Genomic DNA, 20291 nt, shown 5'->3' with positions numbered 1-20291 from the left:
TACAGCGAAGAAGAGATTATAATTTATACATGTGTGTGTGTATAATACAATATATGCACATATTAATATCATATAATAACATATAACAAATATATTTGCTTCCTGTTTTGAGCCAACAATGTTCTACTTATGCTCACAAGCACTTCTGCATACCAAAGTTTAAAAATCATTTGCACTTTAAATGCTGAAATTCTCAAATGAGCCTTCCCTTCAAGGCTACAAACACAACAGTTAAGACTGCCTTTCTTATTTGTGGCAGATACATAATGAAAACATTTTAAGCACAAACTTTACTTAACACAGTAATTATTTGGCCCATCTCTTGATCACCTTAGTATCTATCACTTCAACTCTGATGTTAACCACCTCAGGACCAAAATTATTAGTAAAAACAGACTACAGCAATGCCTAATTCAATTAACCCATTAATTCTGCAAAAACTTGCAAAAATGTGAAAGTGCCAGGAATCAGTGCTCATTTTTTTTTAAGCAGAGAGCAGTTCCCCATGTAAGACTATGACTATATAAAACAGGCACCTGAAGTCTCACAGCAGAATGAATGCCGTGTGTGTACTTGCGACAGCTACGGTTAATTTTTAGAACATTCTCTAAAGTATTTTAAAAGTGGCCCATTTAAAATATATACACTGTTGGCCACAATGCTAGTTCAGAAAAGTAAATATAAACTAATAATCTATTCTATCAGAAAGGAGAGAAGGAATTTGGAGGTTCCTATCATGTGCCTTGTGGGCCAAAAACAGCAATTACCTGATAACCCACTTTACCATGTGCATAGATTTTAGCATTTGCATAGAAATTTCACTTAAATGTTGAGATTCACCATAATACTGCCATAGCTATTATTCACAATTTACAAATTTGGAAACTGAAAGTCTAAAGAACTGAAGTAACTTGTGCAGGCCACTCCTCAAGCAGGTAGCACTCCAAATCCATACTCATTAATAAAAATAAATATGTGGGGGAAATTGTCATATATGATTCTTTACCTGCATATAATCATTCAGAAACAGTTTCAAGAAAAGAAAATTACTCTGTGTCAGGGAGTAAGAAGCTTCTAATTCTAACTTAGGTAGTATGATCTCATTGCTTACTTCCGTAATACAAATTGATTTTCTAACCAACTGAGTGGAAGACCGTCAAATATAAAACCATGGCATGCAATGATGGTTCCTGTAACAGTCCAGCTTGGGTTTGTTTCTTTTTCAAACCATATTTTTGCAGGAAGCAATAATGGACTTTTCTTATCTCAGTCTTTCTTTGAAGTAGGCTTTCCTGACGTGAAAAAAATATATGAAAGCATAACATGACCTCTAGTGGACATATTGTTCCACAACAATGTAATTTCAGGGCAAGCTGTGCATTTCTACAGTATACCAAAAAAAAGGTGTTTTTTAAAGAGTTTTAAAATAAATATTATTTGGGCATTTAGCTATAATAGTGCCTTTTAAACTATATCGCCAAATAATGAGTAAGTTACAAAATAATCATTCATGTACTCTCTGCAGGAAGCTTAAAGTTTTAACAAATTATCATTAGAGCTTATTTTAATTTCAGGATGGGTGCGGGGTGGGTAGAAGGTAGAGGGTATGTGGAGGCTAGGTCATAAATAGATTACCCTAAAGATCTGATGACCTGCTTTATTAAAGAGAGACAACTGTTCCTTGTGCAGAGTAAATATCCACATATTCTTACTACTATATTAACTGTAATAGCAATTATTTATCAAGACCAAGGAGCTATTCTATTTATTTTATTATTAAATTACTAAATTTATCTTATTTATCATGTATTATCTTTTTTAACCTTCACAAAAGCTGGAGAAGACACTATCATATTTATTTTATAAGTGGGAAATACAAGTACGGGGGGGTTAAGAAACTACTTAAAGTTACATAGCCAATAAGCAGTGGGACCAGGACTGGAACAGAAGGAATCTGATTCTAGAGACAATCTTCCTTTTAACATTGTATTGCCTCCCTTAGTATCATTACGTAAAATAGTATTTTTTAGATTATTTACCATCAGCTTAACTGTCTAAACTAGAACACACTAAAGAACTGGAAATAAGGCAGAATGATTATTTAATAAGCAAACAGGCATTCTGAGAAAATCAAGCCCTAATTAGGGCCCCAGAAGGTCTTCAGGTTTTCATTTGGTCCTATTTATTCTAATGTCATACCCAAGTCTAACAAGATGTGCTATCTGAATTCCCGAGTCTATGGCCATACCTGAATGCACCCAATCTTGTCTGAATTCCCAATTCTCTACTCACAGTAGACAATAAAGTGGATAGTGCTTAGCAGGTGGTGCATTGACAAGGGAGAGAAACGACTGCTGTTGGTCTGCAAGTGGAAAGACAAAAGCTATAGAAAAGTAAAGAAACCCAAAGGCTCAAAAAGACTGCACTGGCTAGAAGCTATTGAGACTAGGGACAAATGGCATAACATACTTCAAAAGGTACTAAATACTTACCCGAGTTTACTTACTGATTACCCTGTTTAAATGAAAACTTCATTTGAAAGTGAGACATCTCACATCTTAGAAAGCCATAAAGAGTTAAAATAGAGGAATTCCAATTTCCTATCAAAGAACTGTAGCCACCTAACCACTAATCACACCATATAAAAAATCAGAGATCAACAAATAGAACAAACAAACCCACCTATATTCACATCTAAAGCACAACTAGGAGACAGAGATGACCACAAACTTAACTCTACATGTAAGAGGGGAAAGAAACACTGAATGCAACCAAATGCTGGAACAGAAAGTCAAGTGACAACTGGGAGGGAAAAAAGAGGGAGTGAGAAGCTAGGAGTAGTGAGGCAGAGATAATATCACTCCTCAAAATAATCACACTTGATTGGGAAATAACGAAACTATATCACACATCCAACAGTTCAATGGCCCAGCAAAATTGGGAACAATTTGGGCATCAATATGAAAAATGATAATAATGGAATACAATACACTTTAAATACGAAATAATCCATGAGTTCATACTGAACTCAAGAAAGGGGCTGGGGCTAGGGCTGGGAGGAAGAGCTCTCATTCATAAAAGAATGCCAACTAATGAAGAAGAAATAATCGAACCAGAAAATCACTATTTTGTAACTACCAGTATAATAATTGACTCAGTAAAGGATCGATGGATGTTAACTTTCAGGTGAGTGCTTGCTGGGAAAAAGAATATTCCTGAAGTCTCAAAGTATCATTGCACAAATAACTCACAAAGGGAGTCTGACAGACACCACCTTCCCAAAGTGACCACACAACATCATCAAAATTTCGAGGCGCCTGCAGCTTGGCTGGTTAGGCCTCAGACTCTTGATTTCGGCTCAGTTGTGAGACTGAGCCCCGCACAGGGCTTACTATCTGGCTCCTCGATGCGTGTGGAGCCTGCTTAAGATTATTCTCTCTCTCCCTCTCCCTATGCCTCACCCCTGCTCGCACACACACGTATGCTCTCTCTCTAAAAATAAATAAATAATCTAGAAAATGTAGTATATGATTGTTAAACAACATAAATGAAGTATAATTTTATTTAGTCATTTCAGTAAATTAATAAGCCTCTATTTAGTTGTTGTTGTTTTTTTTGACCTCTTTGTTTCAGACTAGGCACCACAAACTGGTTTGCTTTGAAAAGTATATGTACCTTCCATCTCACCATAGCCCCCAGCACTCCCTATAATCTTCCACTGAGCACACATCACTATTGCATACCTGGCCTCTGCAGGCATTTGAATTTACAACTTCAGATTTAAACTACACCTATACTTTTAGATGCCATTTCTTCACATGTGACATTGTGCACCAGATGCTAATAGTTGCGTAATCAAAAGCTATTCATTTCTTCTTCCATACTAATATTTATTCCAGTTTTATCTAGGGTAACAATGTACCCATTCAAAAATATCCAAATGCCCAGAATTCCCTGAAGCTATGGATGGCCAAATGACAAGTTCTAGCAAAGGATATAAGAGAGTGTATTAACCACATTTTCTAGTTTCCACATCTAATGTTTTGATATTTGGCATCTTGGACTAAGGAAAGACTACCTCTCCCAGGGTTCTGGGCTTCTTAGAGACAGTACATGACTCACCTGCAAGTACACCTTTCATATGCAAACTAACCAATCCGAAGCCTGTACTCCCAAAGATGGCTTTACGTGGCTCTTAGGCTGCCCCAATCACCCAAGGGCAAGGCATCAGACAACTAGAGGCAGCCCCTACAGCTCAGAGTCCCATAAAATTATTCAAACTAGACCATCCTACACCTGCTTACTTTGCCTTGCCCATCCATTGCTGAGAAAACCACTGGAAAGGCTTTCCTGCAGTTCCCCTAGCTCTGCCTTCTGCCTTCAACCAATCTCATGCGGCCCCGCATGGCACTGTGTGCCCTCCTTTCTCTTGGTAACTGTGAGTAATAAATTATCTTTCCAATGCCAATCATCTTCTGATCCGTTGGCCTCACCATTCCTGAATAAAACAACAAAATCTACATTTTAAAACAGTGGAACTTCTGGAAAGATTATTGTCTTCGTGATAACCAGGAACAGGCTCAACTGGCATGGACTTTTTTTGCCCTCCGCCTTTCTCTTTTCTTACTGTGTAAATGGGACACTTCAAGGTACAGCAGCCATCTCATGACTGCAGATATGAAAGCCACCTACAAAGGACGAAAAAGGAGGAGAGCAGAAGAGCCCGTTCCTTGAGTATCTGCACCGGCCCTGGACTGACTGCCCCTGAGATTCTCTTACATAAGAAAATTTGATTAAGCTGCTGTTTGTCACATTTCTGTTACCTGTAGCCAAAACCAATTATGATTAATATTCTCTTACAAAAGAAAATTTGATTAAGCTGCTGTTTGTCACATATCTGTTACCCATAGCCAAAACCAATTATGATTAATATTCTTTACTCCAACAACCGTTACACTGATACTGGACATCTAATAATAAATTCCTTTATGTTCAGCTAGTCAGAGAAAGAATATTAGAAAACAGAAAAGCTAACCAAATTGAACATTCAAGCCCAAGAATTTTTTTTTAATATTAAAAAAATTGCATAGCATATGGTAGGAGCTGAAGAATACACAGGCTAACAGGTAATGCTGATATCACCCCTATCCTTTGCTTTTTTCTAATATTTTATTTATTTCTTTGATGGAGAAAGAGAGAGAGCATAAGCAGGGGGAGCGGCAGGCAGAGGGACAGGGAGAAGCAGACTCTCCACTGAGCAGGGAGCCCGATGTGGGGTTCGATCCCAGTACCCTGGGATCCTGACCTGAGCTAAAGGCAGACGCTTAACCAACTGAGCCACCCAGGCACCCAAGCCTATCCTTTGTTAAGAACAGATAAAATGATAGCAATTCTTCTCCAGATAACACAGAATAAATCAACCCTTTTTACTTGAATTCTTCATATTGTTTCTCGAATGGGGACAGGACTCTGTTTTTGTATCACTTTTGTATAGATAAAATGTTTCCCTAGAGTAATTTCTGAATATCACAGATGAGTAAATATATCTCCTAAATACAACGTCCCCATGTGGCCTGGCTCCTATAAAAATAAACGAACAGAGAAGAGGCAAGATCAGTTTTTTTCAAATAAAATTACATAACACACCAAAGACTAAGATAATAAAAATTTTCGTGTATAATACTTTTATAACAGTGCTGTCACACAAGATTATCTGGTTTGCTCAATCAACAACAGACAAATAAAGAAGTGACAAATTCAAACTTTTGTGGTAGAGAAAAATAAAAAACCCTCTAGTATGGGATTTGAGCCTCTATTATGAGAAAATGCATAAACCTAAAGAAGCACAGGATCTATTTCAGACATAATTTGCATAAAATATTTTCCTCAAACTTGTGTGTGGCAAATAAAGAAAATCTAAAATTAAGACTTGAATTAAGTAGAGACTAGTTACTGCAGTCTGTGGCCACACCACCCTGAACACACCCGATTGCATCTGATCTCAGAAGCCAAGCAGGGTGGGGCCTGGTTAATACTTGGATGGGAGACTGGATGTAAACCAGTTGACAAACCATAAAATTTTCTTATCAGAGTGCTTTCTAGTTATCAGATTCAGGACACACTCCAGAGCTGAATCAACACTGAGACTCTGTCATAACATCATTACCTAAACAGGGCAAAAGTTAGTTGATACAAAGTGTTTAATATTATTGCACTTGTAATGTACCAAAGTTCATTTTCTGATACTAACAAAGGGCAAGTTTGAGGAAACATACTGGATTTTCGACAGAAGCTCTCTAGACAGATTCCAGTAAGCTCCCTTTAAAAGGTTATTAATATACTGGATGTAAGCGGTCTTTGAAACTTGTGAAATACTTTCCCGTAAGACTAATGGTATAATATTAGTTAGGTTATCAGGCTACCTCATAAACATCTATTTAATACACAATATTGATGAAATATGGATCACTTAGATTTTAAAAAGTAAAACCCAATACCTTCTGAGCTCCTAAGTTGAGGTTGCTGAATTATTAGCCAATATGATAGAACTGTGCTGACTTGATGCCACTGAAATCTCAACTCACCCAACCTGTTTGGCTTGCAATGCTACTTGCAAAGTGAATGCTATACAAATATGAGAATCATCCTTGTCATGAATACATTATGACAGAGGCAACATAGTGAGTAAAAACAGAAGCAGAACTTAGGAAGACAAAGTTGGGTTTAAATCCCCACGTGGGACTTTGGTAAATTAAAGTTTCTGAATAGTTATTTAATTCAGTTCAGCAGACATTTCTTAAAGAATTATTCTGTGACAAGCATTCTTAGTGTGTCTAGAAGTGGTTTCCAATTCTGATTTCGCAACAGAATCATCTTCAGAGTTTTTAAAAATACAGATACCCAGATGTTATCTACGGAATCAAATTACCGGAAGAAGGAACTCAAACAGATGTATGGAGCATGTGAGAAGATGGCATATTCAGGCTGAGCAGTACCTGGGAGACAGTTTAGACTAGAGACTGATTTAGAAATAAATACATATGAAATACATATGAATAAATACACATATGAAAAGTAATTCATTATACATCTATCAGAATGGCCAAAACTCAAATCACTGACCACACAAAATGCTGGTGAGATTGTGGAACAACAGGAAATCATTCATTGATGATGGAAATGCCAAATGGTATACCCACATTGAAAGACAGTTGCAGCTTCTTACAAAACTAAACACACTCTTCCCATATGATCCAGCAATTGAGCTCCTTGGTATTTTTACCCAAATGGACTGAAAACTTATGTGTACACAAAAACTTGCACATGGATGTTCATAACAGCTTTATTCATAATTGCCAGAACTTTGGAGTAAACAAGATATCCTTCAGTAGGTAAATGGATAAACTGTGGAACATCCAGAAATGGACTATTACTCATCACTATAAAGCCATGAGAAGACATGGAGGAATCTTAAACACACATTACTAATTGAAAGAAACAAATCTAGGGGTGCCTGAGTGGCTCAGTCCGTTAAGCATCTGCCTTTGGCTTAGGTCATGATGCCAAGGTCCTGGGACTGAGCCCCGCGTTGGGCTCCCTGCTCAGCAGGGAGTCTGCTTCTCCCTTTACCTCTTCTCCCTCTGCCCCTGCTTCTGCTCTGTCTCTTTCTCAAATAAATAAAACCTTAAAAAAAGAAACCAATCTAAAAAAAGTCTACATATACATACTGTGTAATTCCAACTATATAATATCCTGGAAAAGGTAAAGCTATGGAGACAGTAAAAAGTTCAGTAGTTGCCAAAGGTTGGGAAAGGAAGAAAGGACAGAACACAGAGGATTTTTAGCGCAATGAAACTATTCTGTGTGATACTATAATAGTTTATATGTGTCATTACACATTTGTTAAAACCCACAGAATGTGCACCAAGAGTGAACCTTGGTGTTAAACTATGGACTTTGGATGATAAAGACAAGTCAATATAAGTTCACTGAATATACCACTGTGGTACAAGGTGTTCATAGCGAGGGAGGTTTTGGGGGGGGGGGGAGGCAGAGGTGCATATGGAAACTCTCTGTACTTTGCAATCAATTCTACCATGAATCTAAAACTGCTCAGTAAAATAAAGCCTATTTTAAAATAGAAAGATGCATGCTATATAAAAGCAATGTCTGTAAAAGTTAAAGGGGAAAGTGATGTCATGTGATTATCCCACAAGCCTAGTCAGCACTTATCCAGTCATGCAATATGTCATACACTTTCCATCACAGAGCCAGGAAACATCCTCATACATCCACTTAGCTTAAGGGTCTTTCCCTCTCTACCTACCAGACTTCTAACTGTCCAGACACTTCAAAGTCAGCTCAACATCACTGACTTCATGAAATCTTCCCTGACCCCTCATCTTAACTGAGGGCTCCTTCCTATACCTCTCTGTACCATGGAACATCCTTTTCTGATCGGCTCATGGTACTGAAATAAAACTTTTAATTAATGTGACCTTTCAAAAGTCAGAGGTTATGTCTAAAAATTCAGATTTCTCACTACTCCTGAAAATAACAATAGGGCACTGTTACCAGGTAGGCATGGGGGTGGATAGCAGGGACCACATTACGGACTGCTTTCCTCATGGCCCTCCCAAAACTGAGGCAGTTGTCATCTGTAACACTGCTGTGATTTATTTACCATCAATCCTGTTCTTCTTACTCCCCCCGATTTCACTCACTCAAGGTGCCTGCCTGGCTCCAGTCCCCATTTGAGGTTGCAACCACTGTTTAGTTACCTGTTTTCTGTCTCTCATACCTATGAAACTGTTTTTTGAGAGTAATAACTTATTTCTCTTTCATCCCTCCATTCTGATATATATTCAACTATTTTATGAATTTACTAAACTATTAGTCAATAAAATAGAAAAATGCTAACATATAATCCATCATCAATGTTGCTCCGCACGCTTTAGCTGTTGGTAGCACTATGTTTAAATTCACTTCAAAATTCTATGTCCTTTTCACACCTAAGTTACAAGTAGGCTCTTCCTGAGGGTTGGAAGAATGAAAAGCAGAGACATGGAAAAGGGAGAGATCATGTGCTTTGAAGGCCTACCACGTGCCAGGCACTGTACTAGGCTCAATAATGAAGGTGGTTGGGGGGGGGGCGGAAAGAAGAGGATATCTAGCAGCTAGGAGTGCTTGGCACATCCCTAGGGACCAGGTAAGATCAGCATTCCAGAACACCCAGCAAGCTTCTGCAACAAGCAGAAATAATGCAGAGTTGCTAGGCCAGAGTAATTACTGGTTACTTTGTGTAAACTTTGTAGGACACTTAAAGCATTCTTACAAGTGGTGAACTGATGCCAGGAAAGAGTCTATACTACAGCCCCTGACTATCTCCACCCACAACTGAGGGCCTCTCCTCTTTTCAGTTAAAGCAGTCAATTCCATTATACCTGCCATTAGGGAGACTAACTAGATAGTTACGTTGTCCTACTTCCTTGGAGGAAAAAGATCAGAAAGAAATGTGTCAAATAATCTCTACCAAAACAGGAAATGGAAAATCTGAAATCAGAAATAGTAGTTTTCATTTAAGAGTATAACCAGCTTTTTAAAAAGAGTATAATCAGCTTTAAGAAAAACCATAAAGCAAATAATTTGGCCTAAAGGTACTTTGTTCCTTGAGATGCTGTACTATAAGGCCTTTTTTAAAAGTAAATTTTTTATTTAAGATAATTGTAGGTTCACACATAATTGGAAGATACAATACAGAAAAATCTCTTCTACCATATCCCCAGTTTTCCCCAGTGGTAACATCTTACAACACTATAATACAGTATCCCAACCAGATATTGATATTGATACAGTAAAGATACAAAACATTTCCATTACCACAAAAATCCCTCATGCTGCTGTGTTATAGCCATAACAATTTCCTCCTATTCCTTTCCCTTCCTTTAACTCCTGGCAACCACCAATCTGTTCTCCATGTTTATAATTTGTCATTTCAATAGCGCGTAAATAAATTCAGGGGCGCCTGGGTGGCTCAGTTGTTAAGCGTCTGCCTTCAGCTCAGGGCGTGATTCCTGCGTTCTGGGATCGAGCCCCACATCAGGCTCCTCCGCTGAGAGCCTGCTTCTCCCTCTCCCACTCCCCCTGCTTGTGTTCCCTCTCTCGCTGGCTGTCTCTCTGTCAAATAAATAAATAAAATCTTTAAAAAAAAATTCATATGTAACCTTTGGGATTGGCTGTTTTCACTCAGGATAATTCCATGGAGATTCATTCTGCTATAAAACCTTTAATTGGTGTAGATCATAAAACAGAATTACAACCTAGTAAAGAAAACAAAGACCTTGGGTTCACTGATGACTCCCACTAAAGCAAATGGCACAAGAAAATTAAATTTCACTTTGCTCTGTTATCTATAAGTGTTTTCTTATAAACACTGTAAAGACATAAAGACATTCTTATCAAATTGTTTCACCACCAAGCCCATTTTACACATTGGAATTATAAACCTTTGTGCTTGTACGGTCACAAAGGCTTGTGAAACTTGTCTCTAAAAAACATGACTTGTTAAGTGGGTTCCAAAATCATCATTATTATTAATCATTATTATTAATCATCACATATTACTAATCATTATATTATGAATAATTTACAATGAACTTCCTGAATTTTCCTACTTTAACTGTCTTTGCTCTCTCACACTACAAAAAAAGCCTCACTGGAATTGCTGCGTTTTGAAACAGTACCCTCATGTTGAGTTGTTTTAAGATTTTATTTATTTATTTGTGGGGGGAGCCGGGGACACAGAGGGAGAGGAAGCAGCAGACCTCCCACTGAGCATGGAGCCTGGCAGGGCTCGATCCCAAGACCCTGAGATCAGATCTGAGCAGAAGGCAAATGCTTAACGGACTGAGCCACCCAAGCACCCCTCTCACATTGAGCTTAGCCACTGCAAAGAAAGAAACATGTCAGTTCCAAATCTTAAAAACCACAGACTGATTTGTTATTTCTTCAAATTCTTAATTCAACATATTTAGGGCACTGTTCATAACCACTTCTAGTATCTATCAAACTTGGATAAGAGAATCTCATCACTGAATGATTATTTGAAAAGGAGAAGCAAAATACTGACCAGATAAGACTTTCTACTCCTTTCTACTCCTTACCATCTTGACAGAAATCAAGTAGGTTCATCTCACATTAGCAAGCCTATAATACAAAGATCAAGCTATAAACAACGAAAGGGTCTGTAACTTATTCCCATGTTTATAAAACATAGGCCTAAAATTCATTGATCTTTTAACCAGATCCACAGCACTCTGTACTGGTAATACAATTTGTTAAGTAAATCAAAACTCAATTGTCACCAGACATAAGAATTCTCGATGAAGCACATACTCTGTAAAATTTCATATACTGGGGCGGGGAGAGACCTCTCAGGCAGTTCTCTCAAATGTTTGTATAAGTTAACAAACTATGGAGAAAAGTAACAGAATGTTATCTAAACATTTAAGAAATTATTTGTCCAGTAAAAAAATAAACAGCACATAAACTTCAACTTTCTCAATAACCCTACAGCATATACATATATGCACAAAAACACATACACACACACCGCTTTAGGACTGACCTCCACGTCGGAACCCCCAACTACCACTACTTTTCCTCTCAGAGAAGGGTCCTAAGGCTAACACCAATGGTTCCACTTACACACTTGAGGTAAGCCAGGGTAATAGTCCACCTCTTTACTCTCTGGTATTAGCTCACTGACAGGTTTATCTCCAGAGCCCAAGAGAAAACTGCCAGATGGCAGAGACCCACATCTCATTCATCTTTGTAACCCACAGTGCTACCATCTGCAAACGTACTGCACAAAGTAGGCACTAAACAAGATACGCTGTTAAAACAACAATATATGTGTTAGGTAGAGACCTATGAAATTCCAGAATGCAACAGGAAAATTTTCTAACTCCTAAACATCCTAGAAAGGGTGGAGAATATATAGCTTAGTGCATTATGTGTCCTAAATCTTATGTGTGCCCTCTAAATAACCACTCTGTGGCTCCATTTTCTCATCTGAACAATGAAGATAGTAAGAGCCCCTAACTCACAGGATTTTGAATGGGTTAAAAAGTTGGTATAGGTAAAGTCCTTAGATCACCGCCAGGAACATTACACACTACATAAGAGTTAGCTGATATTACTGAAAAAGACTATTACAATAAAAGTAAGGCTCATGCAGTCTGACAACAGGCCGAAAGCTTAAAAGAAATTTACTAGGAAAGATAAGTTTAGAGGTTGGCAAACTTTTTCTGTAAAGGGCCAGATTCTACTATAAATACTGCAGCTTTTCATGCTAAGAGACAATATCCTCAACCCTTGGGCCAAATATTCTCCCTGAAAGGCTAGCAGGCTTTTTGTTCGTTTACACTTCACATTTTAAAACTTAAGAACCATTCTTAGTACGTGGGCCCATACAAAAACAGACTGGATTTGGACTCAGGGACAGAGTTTACCGACCTCTGGCTAAGATTGTAATAATGACAATACAAGTCAGTGCTTTTTAAAGGCAACATAAGGAAACGTTTGTGAGTTGATTAAAGTTGACTGAAAAACGTGCTGCTCCCAAACTTCTAAAATCCAGTCATGCAGGGAAGGCGTGGTGGGGAAGCCAGAAACGGGGAGCAGGGCTTCAGGAAACAGCGAGGACCTCGCACGGCTCTCCAGGTCCTGCAGGGCTCCCTGACACACTTACTCCCAGCAGCGGCCCGCGGCCGATCACCGTCTCCCCGGGCGCCAGGGCCACCCGGGGGCCGCCGTCCTGCGGCTGCAGCTCGAAGCCCCCGGACATGGCGGCGAGGACTACACCCCTTCTCAAGGAGACGGTCCCCGCAGCCGTTTCCGCCTTCCATGGACACGCGCGGGGCCTAAGCAGGCCCTCAGAAAAACGCAGGGGGAGGGGGAGCACAGGCTCCGCTCGAGCGTCTCCAGGCCTCGCGCAGCCGAGGCCCCAGCTCTGCGTCCGGAGTCCCGCCTCCCCTCTCCGGCCAGTGACGCGCACCGGGATTCCTCCAACACTACGCCTCAAAATTATTTTTTAAAAGCCCGGGTTAACCACCCCCTCACCCTTTCTCACCGCCCACCAGCCGTGGAGGATGCCGGACCTTGTAGTCCGTGGCGCCTCTTTCTCCTCTCTTGCTGAAATGAGGCGCCCTGGTAAAACTACCATTCCCAAAAGGCAAGGCGCGGTCCTCTCTACGCCTGTGCGAAATCCGAGTCAGCAAGGCGGGGCTACAGTGGGCGGGACTGGAGGGACTATGGCGAAGGATTCGAATTCCAAAGGATTTAATTCGCCAGAGGAGCTACCGCGGCAGTGGAGGTAGGAGGGTCTTCCCTTCCAGCTGAGGTCTGGACTGCTCGGCCTCAGCTCAGCGCCCTGGAACTGCGGTGACAGTCGGCGCTGACGGTTGTTATTGTCGCTTATTTGTCATTGCTTCATGTTCTTTGGACTCGGACTGCGCGAGACCCTTAAGGAGGGTGGCTTAGTGGGATGTAGGGTCATTCCATCCGATCTTCGGGGTTGGTCTGCGCTGCCTCCCGATCCCTCCCTCCCTGTGACACCTGAGGGGGCGAGCTCTTACCTAACTAGAGGGGTAATTCAGCAAAGTTTAGTTCATAAAGAAGGGGCAGAAGAGGGATAGTTTTCCAGGTATCCAGGCAAAACTGGACTTAAAAGATGCCTAGTGGGAGTTTAAGACCCTCACCAAGGCACCCCCACTTGTTAAATTCAAAAAATTCATTTGCCTCCTGGAGAAGAACCGTAACGAGGACGCGTTTTATTCCCCTTTGAGATTCTGGGAAAAGTAACAAACGTTTAAATGCACGGTAATGTTCTCTTAATATGAGATTTTTTTTCCCCCCAAGAATATAGTAGTTTGGCTTGGTTTGTATTGATGGTGAGAGAGATGAGTTGCGTGGCAAAAACTTGCTCTTGACTCATGAATTTGTTTCTATCAGTTTTCTTTCTTACTTCCCCAAAACTTCGAGAGGAAGTCCTCTGTTGAACAGAGACATTAGAATTCTAACCACCATAGCTAATTCGGATCATAAACAACCAAATGAATGGGAGAAACTGTGGCCTTGGCAAGTCCAGAAACATAGGTGAGTAACATGTCTAGAAAGAGGAATAATCATTAGCTGAGTTAAAAGAAGTATTTAACAAACCCCTCCTCCTGCACTGTCACACACCCATTATAAAAGGAAGTGCAACGTGGAATAAACAGATTTTAACTAATGTGAGCTGCCTATATATGCAAAAATAGCTCCGTGCTTTCAACTGATTTTGGAAGCCTACCCATCTTTAATTATATGCTGTGCCTGGCTGAATTATAAACATTGTTTATAGTTGTTGGTTACTGTTGCCTTATGACCTCAATGACCGCTGTTCTTAGTTCATAATTATGCATGTAGGATAGCTTCAAGAGGCCATTTCTGAAACACCAATCTCATAACTGAACTGAAAATTTGAGACTTTGTGTCATTATAACCTGTACTTCATCCTCTTGTCCATTTTTAGATAGTATTTATGTCAGTTGTGAGCACCTACCCATTAGATACAAATAGACAAATAATTATATGAACTACAAAAGTCCATCAGGTTTATGATTAAGTCACAAATTGTAGATAAAGAGCTTAATGACAAGGCATCAGTTCCCACAGACAAGCATTTAGGAGTTTAAGAGAATTGAATCATACACATTTTCAGAAGTATTTTCAGCAAATGCTTGGAATCAAATATGTTCCCACAATAGTTGTTTCTACTACTAAACTCAAATTATAGTCTGCAAAGAATCACTTCTCTTTTTTAGATAATGTTCTTTGGGAGCAGGAAAACAAATGTTTAGAAACAAACCCATTTACTAAAAACATTTAAAAAGAAGCAAAGTAACATGTGTTGAGTGCCTCCCACGTGCAATTCAGATGTGAAGCCAGATACTTTACACATAATCCCTGTTAATCCTCGTAAGAACACACAGGAGAAACTGCATCAGTGGCCCCATTTTACAGATCGAAAAACTCAAGTCAAGAAAGTTAAGTTTCTTTAAATCACACCCAGAAAGCATCTGGCTCAGAGTAGGTTCTATAGTCTGATCTGAAGAGACTGAGCATGTTTAAACTTTGCCTTTTAGGTTACATATGAGGATAATTTGCTAAAACATCAAGCTATGCAGAAAAACTCCAAGAGGAACAATAATTCAAGAGTTTCTGGCATAGAATTGAATTCTGTGGATGCTGAGAAGGAAAAAAAAGAGAGTCAAAATAACTTTGTTGAACTGCTGCCTCCAGAAGTTACTTTTAAAATTTTCAGTCAGCTAGACATTCAGAGTTTGTGCAGGGCTTCAGTAACCTGCAGGAGCTGGAATAACACAGTAAGAAACAGTGACTCCTTGTGGAAACCTCATTGCTTGACTCTAAGAGCTGTGTGCCAAAGAGAAATAGACGATGATCTAGAAAGTGGATATTCCTGGAGAGTAAGTTTAGTCTTTGTAGTCTGCAGTGTTCTTGACAATATAGTGGTAGGTCTGAGCCAACTCTACCTTCTGCATGAGGAGGTAGGATTTCGTAGCCAGAGCGGCATACAGAGTGTGTTGGCTTTTGGAGTTGAAGTTGAATTATTATTCTTTTCCTACAAACCCACACCATCCCATCCACCCTTTTATATTTTTTTTGAATCCTCAGTTTAGGCATATTCTTCTTTAGGCATATCCAAAACTCACAGCAAACTCTGTGGCTCACTTTGCATACGTACACATATACATATGCCCCCACACACACCACATATTTATTAGTATATGTGTTTATCAGTGTAAATACTTAACCTTCTTTTCAGCCCTGTCAGTCAGCTCCTCTAGTTTTAAACAAACTCACTGACCAACCACCTACTACATTCTTTAACAGTGATGATTTACCTCTTTCAGGTAATACTACTGAGGAATTACCAGAAGAGTAAAGTGAAACACGAATGGCTAAGTGGCAGATACAGCAACATATGTTCTCCTCTGACCCTACCAGAAAAGATCATGTACCCAATGGATGTAGATACATGGGGGGAAATTCTAGAAGCAGAACTGGAAAGATAAGCTGAAAAATTACAAAGATCTTGTAACTTTGAGACTTTGAAACTAAAATGACTCTTAGGTTCATTTTTTTTGTTTACCATTTTAATGTTTAACATTTAAAAGAAAGCTAAGGAGAAAATATTATGAAAGTCAAACTTTTTTTTTTTAAGATTTTTTTTTTTTAATTTATTCGACAGAGATACAGCCAGCGAGAGAGGGAACACAAGCAGGGGGAGTGGGAGAGGAAGAAGCAGGCTCATAGCGGAGGAGCCTGATGTGGGGCTCAATCCCAGAACACCGGGACCACGGCCTGAGCCGAAGGCAGGCGCTTAACTGCTGTGCCACCCAGGCGCCCCCAAACTTTGTTTTTATTCCGCACCTTCATAAAAATTTTTCTAGTTTTATTATAAGGTGGAAAAATCATGAAATGTTGTCTATGTAGGAAATACAATACTGATTGAGTGATCTCAAACTGTATTGCTTCATGTATTTTTATCAGCATAATGCAGTACTTTAATGACAAGAGAGTTTGATTGGTATTTTCTACTGAATAGTAATTCAAAACTTCAGGAAACCATTTGAAGAAACTGATGAGAGATTCATTCAGTAGTAGACACAATTAGGCTCATAACTGGAAGTAGACATCACTACCTAAAGGAAGACTACCTAAATGAAATTAATCACAGTACGTTTAAATGTAGAGTTTAATACATTTATATTTCAATAACTTTAAAATGTCCATTTCAGTGGAATCAGATTGAATTGTCAAACACTGACCCCATCTTAAAATGTGTTAACCTTGTGAATTATTTTTAAATTAACCTGACCGGAAGGCTAAAACTTGTGGGACTAAGATTCCCATTACTTGCCTACAAACCTGGAACTGTTCTCAGGGACATATGGAAAGTTTCCAAACACTTCAACTGCCAACAGTGTTTTTCTTGGCAAAAGCTTTCTTTCTAACAGCCTAATAGCACCATCTAGTGTACTACTCGTAGATAACCAAGGCAAAGGACTTGATCCTTTTTTTTCCCTCACATTTAAAAGAAAAAAATCTGTATATTATTTTAGAGAACCCTATATATCTGACTTGTTCAAGTTTATAGCTCTCCAGGAACCTTCAGTTTAACTTTTGTTCTCTTTTTCTTAAAAGTAGATGGTATAGTACTTACTATACCAGATTGTTCATTCTGAATTCTGTGGTCAGCACCATAGTAAAAAGTATCTACAAAACATTTTAGTTAGCATGACATTTTCTTCTTAAATTGTGCTCCATAGCACAAAAAAGAAGAATCCGGGAAACCTGTATTTAACAAATAGACACAGTATAAGAAAGATGCCTCAGTCTATACACATTCCCCTTGTTGGATCAAGCAGGTGAGGATCAGCTGGAAGGGGCCTCGAAGATCAGGCAGTGCAGTCTCTAGGACTAGTTGACAATCCCTTCGAGAGGAATTCCTCATCTTCCCACCCACCTAACTCTCATCTTGGCAAATTCTTGTGTAAATCTTATCCTCTTGACCTGGAAACAATCTCTAGATTGTACCATTCTAGATTAAGTGACCTTCAGTAGAGTTCCCGTAGTTCTTTGTACATACCACTCGTAAAGCTGTCTACTACATTAAATTGTCTGTTTTATTTGTCTGTCTCCCCCTTTAGACTGTGAGCTTCTTGAAGGCAGGGACCATTTATTTATTTTTATGTTCCCCAAACCTGGAATATAGTAGGTATTCCATAAAGATTTGTTAAATTATTTCTTTATTATTTATTTTAATCCTACCCAGATGGTATAATAAAAATAATTTGCTATATTGTTGGTGGACAAGACTGTACTGAAATGCTATGTACAACCCATAAGGTAGATGGAATGCTTACTATTAATGCAAATATATGAATAATTGTTTTAGTCTTCTCAAAAGCTGTAAGAGGGAAATAGGAAAACAGAAATGTGTTGTTTTCTGTTTTGGAATAAACACTTGAAAGTAAACTTAACCCAAAAGTATCACTTATTTTTAATTATTGGGTCACCCCGATGAGTTTTAAGTATTATTTTGCAAGTTATATGAATAATCTTTAGTTTGGTTGTTTTTAATACTATAGCATTAAAAATTATTTTATATAATAAGTTATAAGCCATGATCACATTCTGCACAGAAAGGAAAGTTTGGGAACTTAATGATAAATTTTATGGTATGGGCTTAGAATGAACTGTACATTTATCAGACCAAGCCATTAGCATCTGAGAACATGAGTGGGTGGAGAAGAATGGAGGGAAGGAGTGCTCTTACTCATAGATAAAACAACATGTTACATAGACACAGTTTGTTACAGAGGCAAGCTTGCTGGCATAGAATATTTAGGAGTTTCCAGTATTATTCAATATTTAATCAGTTCAAGATCAAGTATTTTTTTAATTTAAAAAACTTTCTTTAGTTTCCTTCTAGTCTATAACCCAATCTTAGGCCAGGACATATCATCAATAAAATCTATATGAATATAAACTTTAGACCTTAGAATACACAAGTAAGTAAAAGCCTAATTTGAAAAATATACCCCTAACCATTTTAATTTTNCATGAGTGGGTGGAGAAGAATGGAGGGAAGGAGTGCTCTTACTCATAGATAAAACAACATGTTACATAGACACAGTTTGTTACAGAGGCAAGCTTGCTGGCATAGAATATTTAGGAGTTTCCAGTATTATTCAATATTTAATCAGTTCAAGATCAAGTATTTTTTTAATTTAAAAAACTTTCTTTAGTTTCCTTCTAGTCTATAACCCAATCTTAGGCCAGGACATATCATCAATAAAATCTATATGAATATAAACTTTAGACCTTAGAATACACAAGTAAGTAAAAGCCTAATTTGAAAAATATACTCCTAACCATTTTAATTTTGTCTTTGCTTTGATTTCGTATAATATCTTCTCTCCAAAACTTCAAATGCCCTAATAATATTAACAAAAATAAGGTGAGTAGGAACATCACGGGAAGAATAATACATAAGATGAAAGAGCACACATTTTCATTTACAGTAGAATTGAAAGACCAAAATCATCAAATAGATGAAATTTTCAACAATGGAGAAAGTAGATTAATTATAGCGAACATTTATTGAGTGCCTACTCTGAACCAAGCATAGTGCTTATATAGGGGATACTATTACTCTACATCCTTTCTATGGATGAGGAGACTGAAAATTAGAGAATGATCTCATCTATCTAGTTCATCACCACTCCCCAGCACCTATGAGTAGGTAACATGTAGTAAGTGCTCAATAAATTTTTATTGAATGAATTAAAAATGTAGATTGAGCAACTTGAATGAAAAAGCCAAGAATGTTCCTCCAACTTTTTATTTTGAAAAATTTCAAACACACAGAAAAGTAAAAATATACGACAAAAAAAAAAAACTTATGTAGGGCGCCTGGGTGGCACAGCGGTTAAGCGTCTGCCTTCAGCTCAGGGTGTGATCCCGGCGTTATGGGATCNGACAAAAAAAAAAAACTTATGTAGGGCGCCTGGGTGGCACAGCGGTTAAGCGTCTGCCTTCGGCTCAGGGTGTGATCCCGGCGTTATGGGATCGAGCCCCACATCAGGCTCCTCCACTATGAGCCTGCTTCTTCCTCTCCCACTCCCCCTGCTTGTGTTCCCTCTCTCGCTGGCTGTCTCTATCTCTGTCAAATAAATAAAATCTTTAAAAAAAAAAATCTTATGTATATGTCACCTAGATATACCAGCTGTTAACATTTCCACATTTCTTTTATTATTTATTTTTGCTGAAGCATTGGAAACTAAGTTGCAGACATGACGATGCTTTATCTGTAAATACTTCAACATGCAGCTCCTAAGAATACCTTCTCCTATATGCAATACCATTATCACATCTAAAATTTTTATATTGATTCAATAATATGATCTAATTTACAATCCCTGTTTAACTTTTCTTAATGGCCCCTGAAATATATTGATTTTTTTTCCAATTCAGGATCCAAACAAGGTTTACAAGTGCATATCATTTTTTTATGTCCCCTTGATCTCTTTTAACCAGAAGCATTCCTCTGCCTTCGGTTTTGTTTTTCAGAATATTGACTTGTTGGGGTTTTTTTTTAAGAATTCAGGTTGGAGCGCCTGGGTGGCTCAGTCGTTAAGCGTCTGCCTTCGGCTCAGGGCATG

At 38.5% G+C, this 20291-nt stretch overlaps 2 protein-coding genes across 4 annotated transcripts in view; one reads left to right on the top strand and one right to left on the bottom strand.

Annotated features, from left to right (window-relative positions):
- The window catches only part of APLF (aprataxin and PNKP like factor), a 243091-nt gene extending 230012 nt beyond the window's left edge, over window positions 1–13079 (bottom strand). Inside the window, exon 1 of one of the 2 annotated variants that reach the window (XM_034659239.1) lies at window positions 12752–13079. In XM_034659239.1, the coding sequence (XP_034515130.1) occupies window positions 12752–12847 (96 nt within the window). In that variant the 5' untranslated portion in view covers window positions 12848–13079. The remainder of the gene's footprint in view (window positions 1–12751) is intronic. The other variant, XM_034659238.1, reaches the window with a different exon arrangement.
- Window positions 13080–13267: 188 nt separating this feature from the next.
- On the top strand, window positions 13268–16319 carry FBXO48 (F-box protein 48). 2 transcript variants are annotated; one of them, XM_002925303.4, is made up of 4 exons: window positions 13268–13375; window positions 14014–14157; window positions 15186–15527; window positions 15975–16319. In XM_002925303.4, the coding sequence occupies exons 3-4, from the start codon at window positions 15222–15224 to the stop codon at window positions 16134–16136; spliced, it is 468 nt and encodes a 155-aa protein (XP_002925349.1). In that variant the 5' UTR covers window positions 13268–13375; window positions 14014–14157; window positions 15186–15221; the 3' UTR covers window positions 16137–16319. The 2 variants fall into 2 exon arrangements, with proteins under 2 accessions (XP_002925349.1, XP_034515128.1); XM_034659237.1 differs by having other exon boundaries at window positions 13287–14157.
- The last annotated feature ends 3972 nt before the right edge of the window (window positions 16320–20291 follow it).

Source organism: Ailuropoda melanoleuca, chromosome 4, assembly GCF_002007445.2.
Source record: "Ailuropoda melanoleuca isolate Jingjing chromosome 4, ASM200744v2, whole genome shotgun sequence".
NCBI classification, from domain to species: domain Eukaryota; kingdom Metazoa; phylum Chordata; class Mammalia; order Carnivora; family Ursidae; genus Ailuropoda; species Ailuropoda melanoleuca.
This window is presented reverse-complemented; position numbering and strand designations above follow the sequence as displayed.

Coding starts and splice junctions, on each gene's coding strand:
- FBXO48 (XM_002925303.4), top strand. CDS start 15,222: ATGCAGAAAAACTCCAAGAGGAACAATAATTCAAGAGTTTCTGGCATA. Junction 15,528..15,974: donor AAAGTGGATATTCCTGGAGA/GTAAGTTTAGTC, acceptor TACCTCTTTCAG/GTAATACTACTGAGGAATTA.